At 41.1% G+C, this 20,149-nt stretch overlaps 1 protein-coding gene and 1 long non-coding RNA gene across 9 annotated transcripts in view; one reads left to right on the top strand and one right to left on the bottom strand.

The window, feature by feature from the left end:
- Positions 1-19,882, top strand: part of ITPR1 (inositol 1,4,5-trisphosphate receptor type 1) — a 198,376-nt gene extending 178,494 nt beyond the window's left edge. For all 8 annotated transcript variants that reach the window (XM_083722101.1, XM_083722096.1, XM_083722098.1 and 5 more), the window contains 2 exons: positions 13,824-13,985; positions 18,064-19,882. In XM_083722101.1, the coding sequence (XP_083578227.1) occupies positions 13,824-13,985; positions 18,064-18,150 (249 nt within the window). In that variant the 3' untranslated portion in view covers positions 18,151-19,882. The remainder of the gene's footprint in view (positions 1-13,823; positions 13,986-18,063) is intronic.
- The window catches only part of LOC310838108, a 46,156-nt gene continuing 28,402 nt past the window's right edge, over positions 2,396-20,149 (bottom strand). Inside the window, exons 6-10 of the long non-coding RNA XR_014560674.1 lie at positions 19,884-19,966; positions 11,928-12,445; positions 7,675-7,878; positions 7,375-7,546; positions 2,396-2,569 (exon numbers count right to left, since the gene is read on the bottom strand). This is a non-coding gene — a long non-coding RNA (uncharacterized lncRNA). The remainder of the gene's footprint in view (positions 2,570-7,374; positions 7,547-7,674; positions 7,879-11,927; positions 12,446-19,883; positions 19,967-20,149) is intronic.

Raw genomic sequence — 20,149 nt, 5'->3', positions numbered from 1 at the left:
CTTATTTCCTTAAAGACTGTTGGAAGAAGGCTCATTGTGCTTTTGCCTAAATGTCTGTTTTAATCGAGGAACGAAGCAGAACTTTAAAATGGGTTATGTAACGTGTTTTTTTGTGTTGTTTTTTTTGCACCCTGCAGGAGTTTGTTCCAAAAAAAATATGTTGATCATGGGAGTCGCATACATAATAGCGGAAAGGTTTTGGGCTACAGTTTTCCTTAGCATGTGAGCACAAGAAAAGCCAGCTGTTGAACTCTGCTAGTCAAGCATCCATGGCACAGCATGGCTTGAGGGTGACTTAAGTGATGTGTGTTCAAGAGAGACAGAGAGAGAGGCAGACAGAGAGAGAGAATATATGTATGTTTTGTTTTTCCAATTTCATAAGAGTTCCATGCCTAGGGCTCAGTAAGAGGGACAGAAGTGACATGGTGCACCAGTTGCCCAAAATAATAGAGCAGATACACAGCCTGGGGGCTCTCCTTGATCCATCACCTGAGGTCCCAATGACCCTTGGCCAAGAGTACTGTTTACCAGTTCCTGCTGGTTATGCCAGCTGTGACCACACTGGTAAGCTCAAAGTTAACTTTTTATATGGTTTTTATTGTACGGTTTTATGTTCTATTGCTGCAAAACACACACACACAGGTGCTCTGAAAGAAGATAGAAAAGCATAACAGTGGCATACACCATAGAAATTAAGATATCAGAAGACATTTAAAAATGCAAAGAGCTGGTTGGGGATCCCTTCCCCTGCTTCAGAAGCTCAAGAGACAGGGGCTCAGAGAACAGGGACTTGCAAGTATTTCCTCTTCCCTGTGCTTCTATGTGAACTTCTCCCTCTGCAGTAAGATGTGAATGCTTTAAATGTGGAGACAGTTTTAAGTCTAACCACAGGAGGAAATGTGAAACTTCCACTTGTGGAAGTTATGGAGAAGTGAGGAAATGAGATGCACGGGTCACTTTTACTTTCAGATACTGATACATATTTAGCCCAAGTTACTCTTGAGGCCTGGTTCAAATGTTTTACAAGAAGGAGCCATTTGACCAAGGCCCTGTGAAGTTGCGAGGAAGTTCAAATGCCTTTATCACGTGAGTCTGTCAAACTGGGAGAGAAGTCTGCATGCTGTCTCTTCTGCTAGATTCTGGGGAAGTATAGTGCTGGCGTGGTTCTTTCCCTTGTGATTTAGCAGACTCATGGGGAAAGAGCATCAAACTGTTCTCTAAGCTGCATGGAGCCTTGCCCACACGGCTGTGATTATTAGCTGCACCCTACCAAAAGCAGAACATCAGAATTGGCTCTGAGAGAGAGCGAAATCTCAAGAAGAGGTGGTCTGCTGCCTTTTAGGGAAGACCACAATAAAATTTCTATTGTGTGCAGTAGGCAGCTGCAGCCATAGTTTCTGATTACCTGCTCTTGCAATCTTGGCATCATCATAGCATTTGAGTAGAGAAAGAATTCAAACAAACCTCCTTTTTTGTAATCTTTCCTTTTGTGGTACTACAGTCCAAGAAACTGCGAAGCACAGAAACATGAAATTTTGGTTTGAGTTAGCTGGATTACAGGGAGACCTGGGTCTCTGCACAGGTTAATTAAATGCTTAGGTTGAATTTGGGATATTTTTGCCAGTGAGCAGAACACAGATTCCATTTCATTGTATTCGTTGGATGGCCATCTATCATGGATGCTTTAGTTAAGACTCCTGAATTGCAGGGGGCTAGACTAGATGATCCTCAGGTTCACTTCCAACTCTATGATTCTGTTATTCTAACCATCCTGTTTAGTGCTATATTTGGCCTAAGCTTGAGGTCGCTGAACTGCTGATCATGAGCAGAATCCACTTTACTCTTCTCCTGAGTAAGCTCCACAACAGTGAAATTTGTTGGTTTTGATGGATGTTGTTTAGGTAAGGGAAATTCAGTGGATTGGCCTCATTTGTATGTTTTCTTTGCTATGTGTGTGATATGTATTTGACCCAGAATGATAGCTAACTACCAGTGTACCCATACAAATGAAGAATGAGTGACTAAAATTACAGTAGGGTACAGCTTAATCGATGCTTTGTCGCCACCCAAATGTCTAGAGAACCAGTTCACATAATCACATGCTTAAATAACTTCAGAAGCAAAGGAAAACTATTGCTGTGATGGGTTTTTTTTTTGGGGGGGGGGTCACTTTGTATAATGCCTGAGTCCTTTCTAATCCTCTGGATCCAGCAAGGATTAAAATCTAATGGAGAATTCCATTGTTGAATTAGCCGGGCAAGGGTCATAGTTGCCACCGAAGTACTAAAGTATGGTCCTTAGTGTAACAAAGGAAGCTCCTCTGTGCAAGGGATGATGGTGATGGTGATTCCTGCCATCTGACCGGGTTGCTTCAACCGCTCTGGGTGGCTGGGTGGTTCCAGCAAAATATAAAAACACAATAAAACATAAAATGTGTGTGAGCCCCTCCCTCACCTGGCTGGTACTGAGAAGGACAATAGCCAGTATGTGAGAGAGAGCAGGGCTAGAAGCAGGCAGAAGCCAAGGAGCGAGAGCCACGCTTGATTTCTGCTGGAATCCAAAGCTGTGACTATGGGAGAAGCAAGACAAGACATTCCAGGGTGTTAATGCATGAGCCCCTCCATCTTAGACTGAATATATGTGTAAATAAACCATATATTCTAAAGCCCCACATTCCAAGGAAACCGAACCCTGGGTTAGAACCTAGAACCCCTGGGATCTTGCACCACTTGAACATCAGGGTGGCATGCAACACTATGTTGTGTCACTAGTACTGGGCCAAGGCTGCTGGAAGCTGGGTATCATTAGGCCTCGGGATTAAATGTGCCTAAATAATGCTAGGGTTGAAACAGATGGCCTAAAAAAAATGGGTGTGCCACACATCAGCCATTGCTGCAGGGAGAAACAAGTCTGTCCTGTTCATATCTAGTACATTCTGTCCTCTAGACGTAAAGTCGGAAACCGCATTTGAAGTATGCTCGAACTAGTTATTCAGAGTCTTTCTGCTGTGCCACTGCTTAGCTTATTGGAAGTTAAAAGAGGGAGGGAAAGAGATAATTGTGTGTCAAATCTGAGAGTGCACATGGTCCAAGTATTTATTCATTTACTTATTTAAAGCATTTTTGCCAATTCCCACCATGTCTTGCAAAGATTGTTAGTAAGACAAGTCTCTGCTCTTAGGCTTACAATCTGACACACAAAGAAGGAAGAGGGAGGGAGGACAAGGGAAGCAAGCTCAAGTAATTCTTAAGCTTACACTTCTTACAACAACTAGCTAGGATCCCAAGTTTGCAGGGGGTGGACCAAAAAACAGCCAGATTTTCCACAGAGATGATGGAATTGTACTGCTTCCTTTCTCTCCCTCTGCCCTGCAGCCTGATAAAAAGTAGATATAATAAACTTGTTGCTTTGCCGTGGCTGAAGCTGGCCATACTAATGGCTGCTTTTTAACCATCAAATGGGAACATTAATTACCACCTTCCTATGGTTGTCATGAAGATTAGTGGAACAAGGATTGCAGCCTTTACATGCTGTAACAGGAACAGTAACAATTTCCGCCAGTGAGTGGCTTATTGTGGAACACTGAAGTGAGCTAATGCGCTAGATTTAAAGGCAGCACACCAGTGCTAGACTGATAACTGTGGCTCTGCCTCACTGTAAACTTTCAGGACAGGTGTTCAGTTGCCTCACTCTCTTGCTAATCTATGAGTTATCTATTCTGTTTACCTGGATTGTTATGTTCAAGTGCATTTGTTGCTCTCATCCAGTATGCCTCCCTCCAAGTCCTGTGTGTTGACTCAATTTTAACTCTTTTATTATTGCCATCTGTTTATTTAGCCAGAAACCCTGTGCATGAACCCCTTTCTCAATATGGTTAATGCCTGTGCATGATCTATACAAAAGTGTGTAACTTCTGGACAGGAAGGAAGTTCAATGGCCGGGATCAAAATATGTGCATGTACATGGGCGGGATTGAAAGGGTGCCCTGTCCCTTGGCATGAGAGGGGAGTTTCTGTTATAGGAAGGATGGGCCATTCCTCCCAATTTCAGGATCATAGTCCAGAGAGACAAGGTTAGAGAAGCTGCCATTCATGGCAACACTGAAGTTTCACATTTTGTGTGGAGTTGTCCATTCTTGTAAATTGTTTGGGTCCCAGAGTGCTATGTAGAGTGCTGTGTTCAGAAACAGGTTGCATTTCATTGACAAACGAAATGCAGGGGGTGGTATATAGAATTGCATTCTTTGGATTATAAATTTTTTTTACTTTAGTCCATGAATGCTTATGTCAAAATAAATATGTGTTTCTCACACTGCTGTTTGTACTGCAAGAGACTAATGTGGCTGTCCCCTCTGGAAATCTGCTGCTTTCTGAAATGTGGGTATGAAGTAGTTGCTAGAATTTGGTAATGATTAAACTTTTCTAAGTCTCCCTGAACTGAACATTCCCATAGAGAGCAGGTGTTTGGGACCTTCCATCAGCCATTCAGTACAAGCCCAAGCTGCCAACATGTCTGTGAGGAAAGCTTTGCTTGTGCTGACTAGCTGAAAGCCGTGCCCTAGAACCATCCCCTGTGGGCATGATCACTCCAGTCATAGTGGGATGAAGAAGCAAGTGCAAAGGGATTTTTGTAAGTAGGGCAGCAACTAGAAGTTGTGACAGAGTAGTAAGTTAAGAACTCTCAAGTTCTTGAATACTGGAAGTCTCTTCTTTCTCTGCCATTTGCAGATTATTATTTTTTTGCAAAACGGAGTACTAATTTTTTTTATTCATAGCTGAGGTCCAGAAGGAGATTGTGAGTGTAGAAATTCAGGTTCACGGTTTATAAGAAACTGTTCGTGTCCCAAAATAATAACAGGGAATTTCATATAATGTTTGAAATTCTCAAGGGGGGCAGGGACTCAATCTGGCTTGCATTTAAATGTGCTTCTACCAAATCACACTTTCCACAACAGTGTGAGAAACAAAATAAAGCTGTCCTTCAAAATTCACACTTATCCAAATTTTGCAGTGCAGTTCTCCAACCAAAATGCATATATTAGGGGAAAGTGTGCATAAAGGCAATTATATTGGTGAAAATAACATACAAATACTAGGGGGAATCACTTGCCAAAAATATGTGCATGAGTACTCAGTACGAAATGTGTTTATTGGAGAAAGTCATACTAAAATGCTGAATAATTTTCATGAGGTTTTTTATTTTATTTTAATTTTAATCACAAAACTGCTATAGAAATGTGGAGAATAAATTTAAGATTGGGAAAACAAGAAACTGAGAACTGAAACTGACAGATCCATCCCTACTCAAGAATATTAATTTTGCTTCCATTTTTCTTTCTCTTTAAGAAAACTACATCTTTCAATCACAGCTTCCCCAGTCCAAAATACTTGCAACATACATTGGCTTGGTTCTTAGCCCATCTTGTGTGCTGCCATATTCTGTGTACCCAGCCTAGATGCTGTGGAGCTCTGCATTACCTGCTTAGCCCTTCTACTCAGAGAACACCTTGGTTACTACCCACTTTATCCATTGCACAATAATTTTAGGGTGGACTTCATTACCATGGGCAGGTTATAGACAATCCCTGGTGTGTGTGTGTGTGTTTGTGTGTGTGTGTGTGTGTGTGTGTCGCTAGTGTTGTGTTTTTCTAATGATCCATTTTATGCAATCGGCCAATTAATTCCAGCCCAGCTGCACATGATATAATGTGTCCTGGTTTACTTATGTAATTCCTACAGTACCAAACAAGAACTAGGTTAGCGGAAGGGCCAGCACTGTCATAGTATGAAACACAAAAGGGAACCTCCTTTGGGCAATCCCTCAGCAACTCTTCATCACTGGTTATGTAAAAGCTGGGCAAGGTTTGCTCGTAATGAAAATTACTTCATCATGGGAAACAGCTGTGAGCTGTGAATTTCCCTGCAGCCAGTGAACTATTTTAAATTAAGAAAGAAAGAATGAGCTCTCAAGTATTTGTCTTGCTTGGCCTCTGGGTGGAGTGGTGGCTTACTGAGAAGAACTCATTTCTTAATAGCGAAGGGCTGCTACCTGGAAAAGTTTCCACCAAGATCAATGGTCTGTTGAATTGCCTTGTCTCCTTCTCTGCACGCAGGTTGGCATGTGGTGTTGGGTGTGGTTAAAGTTGCTTAATATTAGAACTAAACTGAACTCAAAGCGTTGGAAACAACTGGCTAGCTTTCTGCGTCTGAGAAAGGCCTAAGGAGAGAATCACCAGCAGATGCAGGTGTGCTCACTCTCGCTCTCCATTTTCTCTTAGAGATGTGGAGCCTACGGCTCTCCAAATGTTGGACTCCAAGTCCCATCAGTCCCCAGCCAGTATGGCCAATGAACTGGGATGATGGGAGCTGGAGTCCTACAACAACTAGAGGACCACAGCTTCTCCATCTGTTTTTTTACATGGCAACAGCAAAACTCTCTACCCACGCCAGAGTTCATTTGCCCTTTTCATATACGGAATTGTTGACCATAATTCTCATGCTACATATGCATTGATTTTCAAACAAATTTTGAATTTCTTTCCAGTTCTTACACGACTGCATCTACAATTCACAGCATGGCTATAAGCATAATGTGGAATGGCTTCAACTGGTCTTTCCCCATAGTCATGGCAGTAGGCTGAACTGTTTCAGGATCCTTTTAGATACATCCCCGTCTGAGTTAGGGATAGTCATTCTTTCCACAAAATGACTGTGCGCTGTTAGTAAGATTCCAAGAATGAAAATTAAAAATTGGGAGAAGGATCTCAGACTTGGCTATTATTCAGTGGAGGTTTCTCTATCTTTTAAAAAAGTGGTACAAACAATAACTCTTGGATATTTTTTCTCCTAGCCACTGTACCCAAAAGATCCATGCAGAATGCAATAAATACTGCTATTCATATATTGCAAGTTCAGGTGTCTTTCCCCCAGAAAGGGATACTGCATTTTCCAGCACTCCGATATTTATCACTGTATAAAATAAAATTCTCCGGCCAGTATGTCCACCACAATTGTTACCGCAGGTGTAGGATGTGGCGATTGCATGTAAGTAGTAGTCACGAGGTCCTATTAGATATGACATGTGTTAACCATAGTAACACAAACTACAAACTCCATTTCATGTCTGTACCATTCTAGGAATTGTTTAAAGTCTTTAATTTTACTTCTTTGTAGCATTCTTTTATGATGAAATGTGATGAGATGAACAGAGTTACCTTTTCCTCACCGCAACAGCACATTGTCTTTGAAATACATTTGTTGCCATGCTGTTTTTTCGTTCTTTTGGAGAAGGTGCGCTCCCCCCCCCAACCCCCGAGTGCTGAACCCATATGCCGTGGTTTAAAAGAGGGTAATAGTGCAGCTATTCCCCACTCACCTCCAATCAATTACAGATCAGGACTGCGCACTGGAAGATAGATTTGACTTTTAACGATAAAGATAAAATCCAAGGTTGGAAAGACCCCCTAAAGCAAGCTCAGTTCAGTGAAAGCAAGGAAGTGTGAGATTTCTCAGAATGAATTATCATTTCCATCGCACAGAGCAGCTTCCTTTTTTGGAAAGAAAGAAAAAACAAAACAAGTTACCAATCATGGACATTTTAAAAGCTCTGGCCATCGCCGCCCCCGTGTCTGAGATTCTGACGATTGCTACTTGAAAGGGACTTTTCCAACTTTACCTAGAAAAGAGCTAGCCAGAAACACAACACTTGTGGTTAGCCAGCTTCCGTCAGTGGCTTAATTCAGTTGGTCTGTTTAAAGAGAGGAAGCTGCTGCTGTGACGGGAAGAGGGAGCTGACGGCACCACCAGGCTTGTAGGAGGGCCAAAGCAGACAGTGCATAACAGCATTGGTATGTGGGACACCAGTAGGAAAGGGGTGTGCCTGTGGAGGCAAGGAAACAGACCAAACATAAAGGCTCAAGATTATGGCTCACTTAATGCATGCAAAAAGGAGGTGGGGGGAGCCATGGTAACTTAACATGTGTTGCTTGCAAGACCAGACACCTTAAGGGCTTTGTTGAACTTTTAACACAAACCTGCTTGTCAAGCTTACTCCTTGGACACACCACCTCCAAAATTAAAATATCCTGTTCTTATTTTAATGCCACCATCATTGCAGAGGTGTCTCTGGAGGGGATATATTGATTTAAAATGTATTGTATTGTAACTTTTGAATGTTTTTTTAATAAAAAACAAACAATCCTCCGAAATGGGTATGATTTGATAGTGAGATGAAGGAGAGGGGAGAAGCAGGTTAAGGTGCACTCTGTTATATAGGCTGTAGAATTCTTTGGCCCGCAAAATGAGCTGCTTTGAATGCACGTTTCAGGTTCATTTCTTATGTCTCCTGAAAACATGCAGAGAATTGAGAAGCAAAACTGGTGCGCCATCTTGCAGAAACATGTCAGCCGCTACTAATCCAGTTGATTTGCTGCTTGTTGGGTTATGACCAAGATCTGTGAAACAAGGGTGTCAAGTTATTTGCCAAAAATATTTGTTTTGTATGTCTTTCAGCAACAGAAACTATTATCTGCCCCCCCTTTCCTCCCACCCTGAAGGTGTACCTGTTCCATTTTACTACGTATGGAGATCACAGCTTTTGATATTTCTTTGAAGACCAAAGTAATCTGTGTTGAGTTTCTGAAAACCAGATTTGCTGAATGTGTCAGGAGTGTGGTGCTTAGGGTGGCACCATATTTCTACGGTGGTAACCACTCACTCACTCTAGCTCCCTCCCCTTCTTTTGTTGTTAAATACAGCCCATGGTTTATAACTACCACCTAGTCACAAATACCCATTTCTTGGGTAAGCTGGTAGGAAGAGTGATGACCGAGAGAGAATATATGGGTTATATCCAACAAAATTCTACTTAGAAATAAACCCATAGAAAGCAATGTATTTAAGTTAGTCATGTTCATTAACTAAACCCATTAGTCTATGGCACACAAACTTGTATGTATAGTCAGTATTTCCATACTATTCTTCTATTGTTCTATTCTATGATTTAAGAAGGTATCATGACTCTGGGAGGAGGAGGAGGGGGAGGAAGAGTATGGAGTGGTGTTTGCATAAAATGTTATATATGTGCTTTATTGCTTTTAGTCCTATTTAACTACAGTGGAACCTTGTGTTACATACCATCCCCCTTGTGAACGCTGCGGGTTATGAGCTCCGCTAACCCGGAAGTAGATGCTCCCGGTTGCAACCATTGCCCTGAGATGTGAGCAGAAGTCGCGCGCCGGCAGCGCAGCAGCAGCAGGAGGCTCCATTACCAAAAGCACGCCTCATGTTATGAGCAGTTTTGGGTTACAAATGGACCTCCAGAATGGATTAAGTTTGTAACCGGAGGTACCACTGTACCTTGATTGATTCCCACAAATCACAGCAAGCTGCTGGCACAGTTTCAATGAGCAGCCCCTTATTTCTATTGTACAGTCATACCTTGTTTTGCGACCAGGATCTGTTCCAGAGCCCTGGCTACTAGCCGAAAAGCACGCAGGGCAAAGTGCCGTGTCTGCGCACGTGCACAGAGCGGTTTGCACTTCTGCGAATGTACAAAGTGCAATTTAGTGCTTCTGCGCATGCGTGAGCGACAAACCCGGAAGTAACCCATTCCGGTACTTCCGGGTTTGCCGCGGATGTTAGCCAAAGCAGACGTTAGAAGAGGCAGACATTCACGGAGGTATTACTGTACTGAAACCCTTGTTCCCCATGTGCACAAACCACTAATTATTAAGTGGAGATATGCATGCAAGTAAGTTATCCATACAGAAATGTTTTGTGATGTATATCCTCAGCAGCTGACAAGGGAGCTAATGTGGGTCATTGTCTTAGGTTTCATAGCCAGCTGGGATTAACAGTCATAGATCTGTGATAAAACCAGCCAGTTGCCAAGCACCCCTGCTCCCATTTACTGCTTTGAGTAGGTTAAAGGGTGAATCCAGTAACAGCGAAGAATACGTAAGGTTCGGCAGGTGTACTGCTTGCCTCATGCTGGGGTGAGGGCCAAGCAAGCCACCTCTCCTAATGTTCTTCAGTATGCCTTTAAAAAATCCAGTTGAGAATCTCTTCTCTCGTTACTGGATGTTTTTCCCTCATGCATTTTCAATTCTCATTACAAAGGAAAATGGTTTGAGACTCTGTCAGGTGAATGGCAAAGGCAGTGGGAGATGGGTTGTGTTGGTAGGACGGCATTCTCCTTTTGTCCATCACCGAAGGATTTGTTTTATAGTTTCTTATAGTTTTTAAACTTAGGGCAGGAGAAACAAGTTGGTCTGTTTAGAGTTCAGACAATTGTGCATTGTGCTCTATGGAGTAACATGTGAGATTTATAAGGTAGGGGAAATGGCTGATCAGATTTTATGGGTTTGTGCTATATAGAAAATAGAGGGCCTGTCCTACATGGGTTTTATGATTTGGGTATTACAAATTTGTCTGTGGGGCCTGCCCTCTGGGACAAAACACTTGGGGGTTGGGGTGTGTTGGAGAATTTATGGCAGTTTACAAAAGGGACAAGGCCATATGAAAGGTTGTAACTGAAACATGATCACACTGTTGCCAGCTGCTGACCATAATGGGACCTATCTATGGCCTTGCTATACCGTTAAACCCATGGGGAAGAAGAAGAAGAAATGTTTTCATGGAAGGGGACTGTGGCAGTTGAGTAGGTATGGACAGGGATCCCACAAGGGATTCCAGAAACGTAAGTCGCAGAAGCTTGGATTAGATGACCCTTAGGATCCCTTACAACTCTACAACTCTATTATTCTTTTAGTTATGTTTCTGATAAAAAGCTAGCACTAGATTACAAGAATGCTGCAAAACAAGTTCAAAAATGGTAACAATGGTTCTGAGAAGATCTTGTGATCCATTCATCTGCAGTGAGAACTTTGATTCACCCATCACTATTACAAGCATATGCCTGTTGAAAATAGAAGTTAGATTGTAAATTCATTGGAAGAGGGCAACATAATTTGCTTTAGTTTTTGAGGTGCTCTAAAGCGCTATCTACATTGATGGTGCAGCTGCATAAATGGTAATAGGACTGAGCTGTTAGTTCTGAATTTCTGTTTTTACTTGTTTCTGGTTTTCCATTTAATATAATGACATTTTACTTTTTAATGGTACTTTTAATGCCACATAGAGGCAACTAGCACAGCAGGGCTATGGTCACCATGTTTTTGCTTGTGTGCCTTCCAGGTGCATGGCTGGCTACTAGAAAGTAGGACGCTAGACTTTATGAACTTTTGGTCTGATCCAATTGGTACATGTACACTCAAATGCACTAGAACCTCGGAATAATAAAATATTGGTTCCTAAAGCAAGAACTGGTTTTTGAAAGGCCACCTATCAATTTCAAGTGTGGTTCTGTGGAGCATGAAGGTGAATGCCAGATTTCTCTCCTCAGGTTGTATCCGACGCTGCTCTTTTCCTCACACAACAGACGCCAGCTTGCGCAACAGAACTTCACCTTCTTTCCTGCAGCTCCTTTCCCCTCTCCCCCAAATGCACTGTCAAAATCTGCAGCACAGGATTGGAGGATCCTCAGCAGCAGATTTGGGGCAGAGGGAGAGGAAGTCCTGTTGCGTGAGTCGAGTACCACTGGCACAGCATTTGATACAACCTCTGTTGCCTAACCTAGAGATGGTCCACTGACTAAATGGAAATAGCTAGAACTTGGCAGTTGTCATAGCGTGTGGTTGAAATTGATTGTTACAATAGATAAAACTTGGCTATCAGACTAGTTTTGTCCCAGGTTTCATATGAGGTGCATCTGCTTACACCCAGGCTTTCTTGCTTCCTCCTCCTCGTCTGAACTTCAGCATTAAAGATATGCCTCCAACGTGGGAGGGGAGAGAAATCAAACAGTAGCACTGAATGGCTGTCAGTACTGGCCTTTAATGAATTGAGAAACTTTTGTCTGCTACGCACCCTTTCTCTTCCCTTTCTGCTCCCACAGTACTTAGGGGGTTTTCTTTTTGCCAGTTTTCCTTTCCTTTTATTTTGCATCACTAACTGTATACATCAGTACAGAAGCATGCAACATCACATTTATAGAGTTGATTTACCTGTAAGCAATTAGCTGTGGATCCCCCAAATATGTAATCAAAACAGGTTCTAGAACTGGGGGTGGGGAGGGTTTCAACATTAGATTTAGCATTCACTTATTACTTGCTCTTCTGGATTCTGTCAATAAGTGTTGGTATGTATGTTGATTTCACTAGAGGTTACTCCTCCACTTCCTCACCTTGGGGAGAAAGTAACAAGACCACCAGGAGATCTTAGGTTCTGCAAGGAACCCATATTCTGTAGGGAAGAACCAGCTTTCTAATGGATTCTCTCCTGCAGAACCAGGGAGTTTCAAATACACAAGGAATCTTCCAGTTCAGTTGTTCTTGTCTCATAAGGAAAGTTGCAAGGGAAATCCCAAGACTTACTCCCCAAATCACCTGTAATAGATTTAAAGAGGCCAACTAGTGAGTAAAGTCGCCCCAAATACCTTGTGAAGGCATCTCATTATTTTAACTGAATACTTTGAAAGGATCACAGAACACATTACTATTATGAAAGTTAGCATTGTGAAGCTTTAGCCTTCTCCCATAATTTGGGGAATAAAATTGATTGGTAAACATGTTGTTGTTGTTGTTGTTTAGTCGTTTAGTCGTGTCCGACTCTTCGTGACCCCATGGACCAGAGAACGCCAGGCACCTCTGTCCTCCACTGCCTCCCGCAGTTTACTCAAACTCATGCTGGTAACCTCGAAAACACTATCCAACCATCTCGTCCTCTGCCGTCCCCTTCTCCTTGTGCCCTCCATCTTTCCCAACATCAGGGTCTTCTCCAGGGAGTCTTCTCTTCTCATGAGGTGGCCAAAGTACTGGAGCCTCAGCTTCACAATGTGTCCTTCCAGTGAGCACTCAGGGTTGATTTCCTTCAGTATGGAGAGGTTTGATCTTCTTGCAGTCCATGGGACTCTCAAGAGTCTCCTCCAGCACCATAATTCAAAAGCATCAATTCTTCGGCGATCAGCCTTCTTTATGGTCCAGCTCTCACTTCCATACATCACTACTGGGAAAACCATAGCTTTAACTATACGAACCTTTGTTGGCAAGGTGATGTCTCTACTTCTCAAGATGCTGTCTAGGCCTGTCATTGCCCTTCTCCCAAGAAGCAGGCGTCTTTGCTGATTAAAACATTTTTTTAGGCACAGCCTATCCATCATATAGAAGTTACATGTGTTTTCTTTCTTTTTAGCTACTGCTGATTTTAGTGCTTTTAATATTTTTAATACCTGTTTTTAACTGTTTTTAACGATAATTTAAAATGTTTTATTTTCTATTGTTGTAAAACACATAGAGGTTTTGGGGGGTTTTACAATTAAGTAGTGTTTAAGGTTTCATAAGACATATAAATGAGCATCTTGTTTTTCAAGTGTGGAGAGCTCAAGAAAACATTGTTACTAGATATGCAAATGGAAAAAATTAATGTGGGAAACATGTTACCTGTAATTCAAAAGCAGAGGCTACAACAAACAATCTCTTCTTGAATTGCTACAGTTAAGCATGGAATAACTTCACAGTTATGAGGTGTGAAGGAATTCTAATATTGCATTGTTTTGCGACTTCTGAGCAATAGTCATTAAAATTGTCTGAGATTAATTGGATTTTTTTTTTACACCAGAAGCACATGAAATGCATTTTTAGTGATACAAAATTGTATTTTAGAACACCCTTTTGGAACGTTACCCATATTCAAGTGAATTTACAGTGGCCAATATGCAATTGTGTCTTTGCGGGCATTTATGTCATTGTCATGCCTGAATTTCAGGAGAGAAATCTGGATTGGTTCCCTCGGATGCGTGCCATGTCACTAGTGAGCAGTGATTCTGAAGGAGAACAGAATGAACTTAGAAACTTGCAAGAGAAGCTTGAATCTACCATGAAGCTGGTGTCCAATCTTTCTAATCAGCTGTCTGAGCTTAAAGAGCAGGTAAGAGACTTCCAGAAGATGCAGACAGGGTATGAGTTTACACAAAGCCTTTATGTTTTCACAAATTTTGGAAAACCAGAAATGTCCTAGTCACATTTAATAAGTGTCACTGAATGGAAAACCTGAGGGTGGGGAAACCAACTGTTTGTGTTTTTAATGCAGCCTTCAATTTACAAAATAATATTGGACTTGGGAGAGAGTATGACAGACTCTCCTCCTGCCTTGATATGATGGGTAATAGGTAATACAGCAAGAAGCTTCAAAATTATTGGTATTCTTTGCTTGTTCTGCAGGGTTGGTGACATTGGTTGCTAAGTTAGAAGGCCAAACATACACATATCCTAGGTTACCATTCACCAGGCTTGTTTAAACTGGCCTAGCAAGAGGGGTTATTTGTTTTTTTCTGTGACGTGTTTTGTTCCACCGGGATTTTTAATTTGTTCTAGCTTAAAATTAGTCAGAGGGAAATTGACACATGCAAATAAGCATGCTTCTGGTTCTTTATTTCTGGCAATGTGGCAACCCTCACTTCTATTCTCGTAGTACATCCCTAACTTACATATAATATGTAAAGATGCTAACATCCTGCTCCTGCACATGCCCTGTCTATCTGACACTACAAGACTTACTCTTTGCCTTTTAAACTTAAAAAAGTTTATGCCTTAATAATCTTTTAAAAACACACACCATAGGATTAAGGGCTGAGTACAGTGGTACCCCGGGTTACATATGCTTCAGATTACAGACTCCGCTAACCCAGAAATAGTACCTCGGGTTAAGAACTTTGCTTCAGGATGAAAACAGAAATTGTGCTCCGGTGGTGCGGCGGCAGCAGGAGGCCCCATTAGCTAAAGTGGTGCTTCAGGTTAAGAACAGTTTCAGGTTAAGAACAGACCTCCGGAACGAATTACATACTTAACCCGAGGTACCACTGTAAAGGCATGGATTTCAGTTCAAATGCACTGTCCTTCTCGGAATTTCTTTGGATACTGCACATCCTTTTGCCTCCTGCTTGTTCCTTATCAACCACAACATGCACTGCTGCATTTTGGATTTGTAGCCAGTATTTTAAAACATGTGACTGAAGTAATCCAGAATGGAATTTGATAGCAAGCTCAATGGGAGGCCCCTCTTCTCCTTCCCCACCTTTTGCTTCAACCTCACCAGCTAAAGCCCAAATATGCCTTAATGTTTAAAGCCTTCCACTTTTAACTTGCCCAGCTTTTAAACTTTGCCCTTGTGAAAATGAGAATGACATTAGCATTCAGAGGGCCTCTGCCCTGCTGAGGAAGAAGGAAACCAGGTTTATTAACAGGAGAGGACTCTTTGGAATTTCCCCTAAGTGCAGTCATTGAGTGTGCCCAGATCAAGTTGCAGCATGTACCAGTTGTGTGACCATACCAATACATCACTTTCTCATTAGGAACAACCCTTTCTAGAAAGAAGAGCTAACTGAGAGTCTGGTTTGAATCAAATAAGAGCAAGTTTCCCTTTCACAGCTGTCACTTCTAATTGGTTTCTAGAGACTAGAGCTGTCATTAATGCCAAAATCCAACAATTCCATTTGAAACACTATTGAACTGCAACAAGTGGTGTAAACATTCCTGGCAAACTATTAAAAAAAAATACCACTGGCAATTTAATGAATACAAAGTTGTTGGTTTGTTACGAATTTTCAGTACACTTATGCAGGAGTTAATATGACCTTTACATTTTTTCTTTCTTTAGTAAATGCCTTGGTCTGCTTTTTTTATACCACACTCCACAGCATGTCATTACATCACAAGCACACACACAAACACACACAAAGTTAGTAGTTTGCAAGCAATATACCAGAGAAGGATCCAGTTGTACATGTGATTGTACCTCTCCCATATGCTCCCACCGCCTTTGCTACGTAGCTCCAAATTTTCTCCAATGAAAACAGGGACGCCCTATCCAATTATTATTATTATACGCTGTCCATCTAACTGGGTTGCCCGTCCACTCTCAGCAGCTTCCAGCATATATAAAAATATACTAAAACATTAAACATTTAAAATCTTCCTTATACAGGGCTGCCTTCAGACGTCTCCTTGGCTTGGGGATTTCATAACACCATACCCTCCAACATTTTTCCAGTGATAATAGAGACACCTTAAAGAAAAGTGGGACATTCAGGGATCAAATCAGAAACCGAGATGGCTTCTGTAAATCCAGAACTGTCCTTGGAAAAGAGGAACAATTGGAGGGTCTGTTGCTATGGCAACATTGCTTGTTCACAAACCACATAACTCAAAAAAATTTTGGATTCTCCATAATGCTAATAATGGACCAGATTTGTACTGACCAAGCACTTTCTGCAGTGACTTGTGGCCTCCACTTACCCCAGCCCTGTACATCTCACGAATGCACTCTGTGAACCTCGTATGAATATGCAAACAACCAGGTTTTAAAGGTGCATACACCCTTTAAAAGGAAGGGAAGGAAAACAACTAATAGTTTGCCTCAGGATCCACTTAAGTGATGTGTTGCAAATGCTAATTGGCAAGCAATATGCTGCAAATCACAAATAATTAAAGGCAACTGGTTTATCAGGCACTAAAGCACCAAGCTTAAACATTTCTTCCACCATAATGGAAATGTAGCTAATTCATGACAGAATGATATTTCATGAACATTTAGAGATATTGCATGAAGATTATGATTAGGCCCTCATTCCACTAAACTAGCTAACTAAGTGTGCTTTAGTTCTGTTTTCTTTAGCAGTTAATTTTGTAATCTGCCCATTCTCTATGTAGTTTAAGACATAAAATCTCAATAACAATTATATACATTTTAGTACATGCTTCAAGCATATGCAAATTTAAAAATAATGTAAATACCTTTTTGCAGTTGGGGTGGGGCTTAAATATTTGTTTAGTAATACAAAGTTCCTTTCAAAAAGGGAGAAAATTGACTTCCACAGAATGTAACATTCATATTGTAACATAAATAATCTTTTGAATTGCACTTGCTACTGTGTTTATTTTTATTTTGTTTTAGCCCTTAAATGCCACTTTTTCAGTAGCTGGGCAAAGCACTTTTCTGCAGAGGTGTGGCTCTTACAATGCAGTCCTATGCATGTCTACTCAGAAATTAGTCCACTGCCATTTACTCCTAGTTGTGTAACATTGCAGTTACTTAAAACTTATTTTTGAATCAGCTTGTTGTAAACACTCAGTGCAGTGTATCTCCTCAGCCTAAAATGTAATTTTCTAATTGTCATTTATATCTTGGGTACATTGCAAATTCATATTCAAATACCTTCCAGCCCAATTTTATGAATCAGTGTACCAGTTCTAGATGCAGGATCAGGTTAACATAGCCTGCTGCTGTGTTAACAAAGGGACCGGGTTGACTTGCCTCCCTTCCATTGGGCTGAATTTTGTTCCCAATCCAGTAGCATTCTGTGTTCCCAAGCTCAAGTTTCTACTCAGGGATATGTGTGGCACACAGCCTAAGAGTGGGTTGCATCAGCAGGTGGGGATAGAATAGAGTCCATTCCTATTCCCTTCTGCAAGATCCTGGAGAATAGCAAATAGCTGTGCCAGCCAAAATGATGGGGCTGTCATTTTGCAGAACTGAACATTCTACCTAGGGAGCTGCTACACACAAAATGTTGCCACATATAAAGCAGGCTCTCCAACGTTGGATTTAATACAGCTACCATGCAAGCATTTATTTGTTTGAACTTCTTATTTGATAGCTTGCCCATGTCACCCAGCTGAGCTCTGTGGGGACTGAGTGGGGATTTTCCTTTGCATTTCCCATGTCCCAACCTCTCCATTCCACCACGTAGCTTGCTTGCTGTCATGAGGAGTCAATGAGCACTTCGTGCTAGACTCCCAAACTTTCTCTCTGGATTTTCCCAACTGGGCGGGGGTGGGGTAGCTGTTTTTCTCTTAATTGTTTTTGATGCATCAAACAGGATCGTGCTTTCTGTTGCAAATGGCTTTCAGAATAAGCCTTGACCACAATATAACAGCAATAGCTCATTCTGTGGTCTGACGTACAGGAAGTGCTTATGTCTAACCAAGTACATGTTTCAATTTTCCAGATGACAGAGCAGAGGAAGCAAAAACAGCGTATTGGTCTCCTAGGACATCCTGCTTCTATCAATGTGAACCCACAGCAACCAGCATAAATCAGATGGGTGGCTTGTCTGCCCACCCTATTCCCCATTTTCATAACAGGAGTTGAGATTCAACCCTTAAAGCTGTTTCTGTATACCTAGTTCATTGTGTGTAAATAACCTTCTTTTTATACTGTATGTATAGGGCTTCATTGAGAAAGTATGGGCACATTATTGGAAGGGGGGGTTACATTTGTGCCAAAAAAAAATGCCTTTTATAGGAAGAAGTGAAGGGCACACCTAACTTGCACTTGAAAATGATTATTGATTAAAATAGTACGTGACCTGTATTTTGTATTTAAGACCTTCAGATAGCTGGTATTTATGGGGTTTTTATACAGTTGTGCAATATGAATTATGCAATCACACTATATTTGTTCTTTACTCCTGTGTGTCCTACAGGGAGTGCACACATCTTTGGTGTCATCTTACATCATTTACTAAATGGCATCAAATGACACAGTTAAGCAAGGCTGCTGAGAAACCGTGTTCCTGGCGAGGTTTTGTCCTCCAGGACATTTTTGTAACACATGGCATTCTGAGAGATTGACACATCATGGCAATGGTGCTTCCTCTTACCACCCCCATCTCCCAACATTCCTCTTTATCTATTTTTGATTTAAATTAAAATGAGCAATGAGTTTTTATAGACCCATTGGAATGAATAACCATGACTAAGTTAGGTGCATTATTTTTCAAGAGGTCTGCTTTGAGTAAAACTCTGAATACCACCCAAAGTTCTTAAATGTTACTTTGAGGATTCCAGAACCCACCACAGTGCAAAGCTGCACCTTGGTGGACTGATCCCTAAATCTCAAGAGGTGTGCAAGAGGCTAAAGCATTCATTTATGAAGAAATCTGAAGTATTGAAATGAACCTTTTTCTTTATTGAAAAATTAAAACTAGGAGGATTTGACACTGCTGCAGATCAGTGTAATCCTCTAGATTTTTTTCCCCTGTGTGTGCGTGTGCCATATTGATTTAGAGGATCCTAGAAGGGTTTGCAGGCTACCACCTCAGTTGAGCATCTGCACTTTGTAACTCAGAAGTACATTCCCCTCATGCATTAAACCAATTAAAATGTTAAATATCCCTTTTGGGACTCCTAGCTGAGCACTGATTTTGTAATACTTGCAAAAGAGCCACTGGTTTGAGATTGTATTTTAGTTTTCATTCCATCTTGGTCACGTTTTTATTGCTCACGACAGCTGAGAAATGGGAAAAAAACCTGTTGCCTAGTTTTGTACATGGTCATTTTACAGAAGCTAATTCTCTGCTATAAAAAAGTGGAAATGATGAATGCTTATTAAAGTTTGTAAATGCATAAATATAGATATTTAAATAAAATATATAATAATAATGTATAGTACTTCAGTGTGATAGTCTCATTCTTCTTCAGCACTAATGAAACTACTCTCCATTCAGCTTATGCTGTCATGAACACTGCTTACCTGAAGGGGAAGTAAATGCATTTGCCAATAAAGTACTGTGCTTGAAAACCAAAGGCTGGGGTAGATAATGATTGATCACTTACTGCTACACCAGCCTTATGCACTGTGTCTAATACTAAAGTCCATTTCCAAGCCAGGCAGCATATCTGGTATTACTTTAACGTGCAAAGGCTAATGTTTCTATGTGCAAGTGTTTTTAGTCTTAAGGCAGTTGATGCTTCACCAAACCAAAAATAGCTGTGTTCCTCTTCAAACCCATGTTTAATTAAATTAAAAATTTCATGTTAACCTTACCCACTGGTTTCCTTCCGTATTTCAGTTCCTCGGTGTTTGCTTTGTATGTTGCTGGAAACAAAGGATAAACTAGGGTCCTGGCACTAAATTAACAATAGATAGCCCGTTATTGGAATACATGTTTTAATACTTCTGTTTTTGCATATTTTCTCTCTTACACACACACACACACACACACACACACACACACACACCTTATGCCATACTGGAATTACCAAACAAAAACAAAGCATGCTGATTTATTTATATTAAACAGGTTAAAACTC

This window comes from Podarcis gaigeae (assembly GCF_964106915.1).
Source record: "Podarcis gaigeae genome assembly, chromosome: 2".
Taxonomy (NCBI): Eukaryota; Metazoa; Chordata; class Lepidosauria; order Squamata; family Lacertidae; genus Podarcis; species Podarcis gaigeae.
Note: the sequence above shows the minus strand (reverse complement) of the source record. Positions and strands in the feature narration are given on the sequence as shown.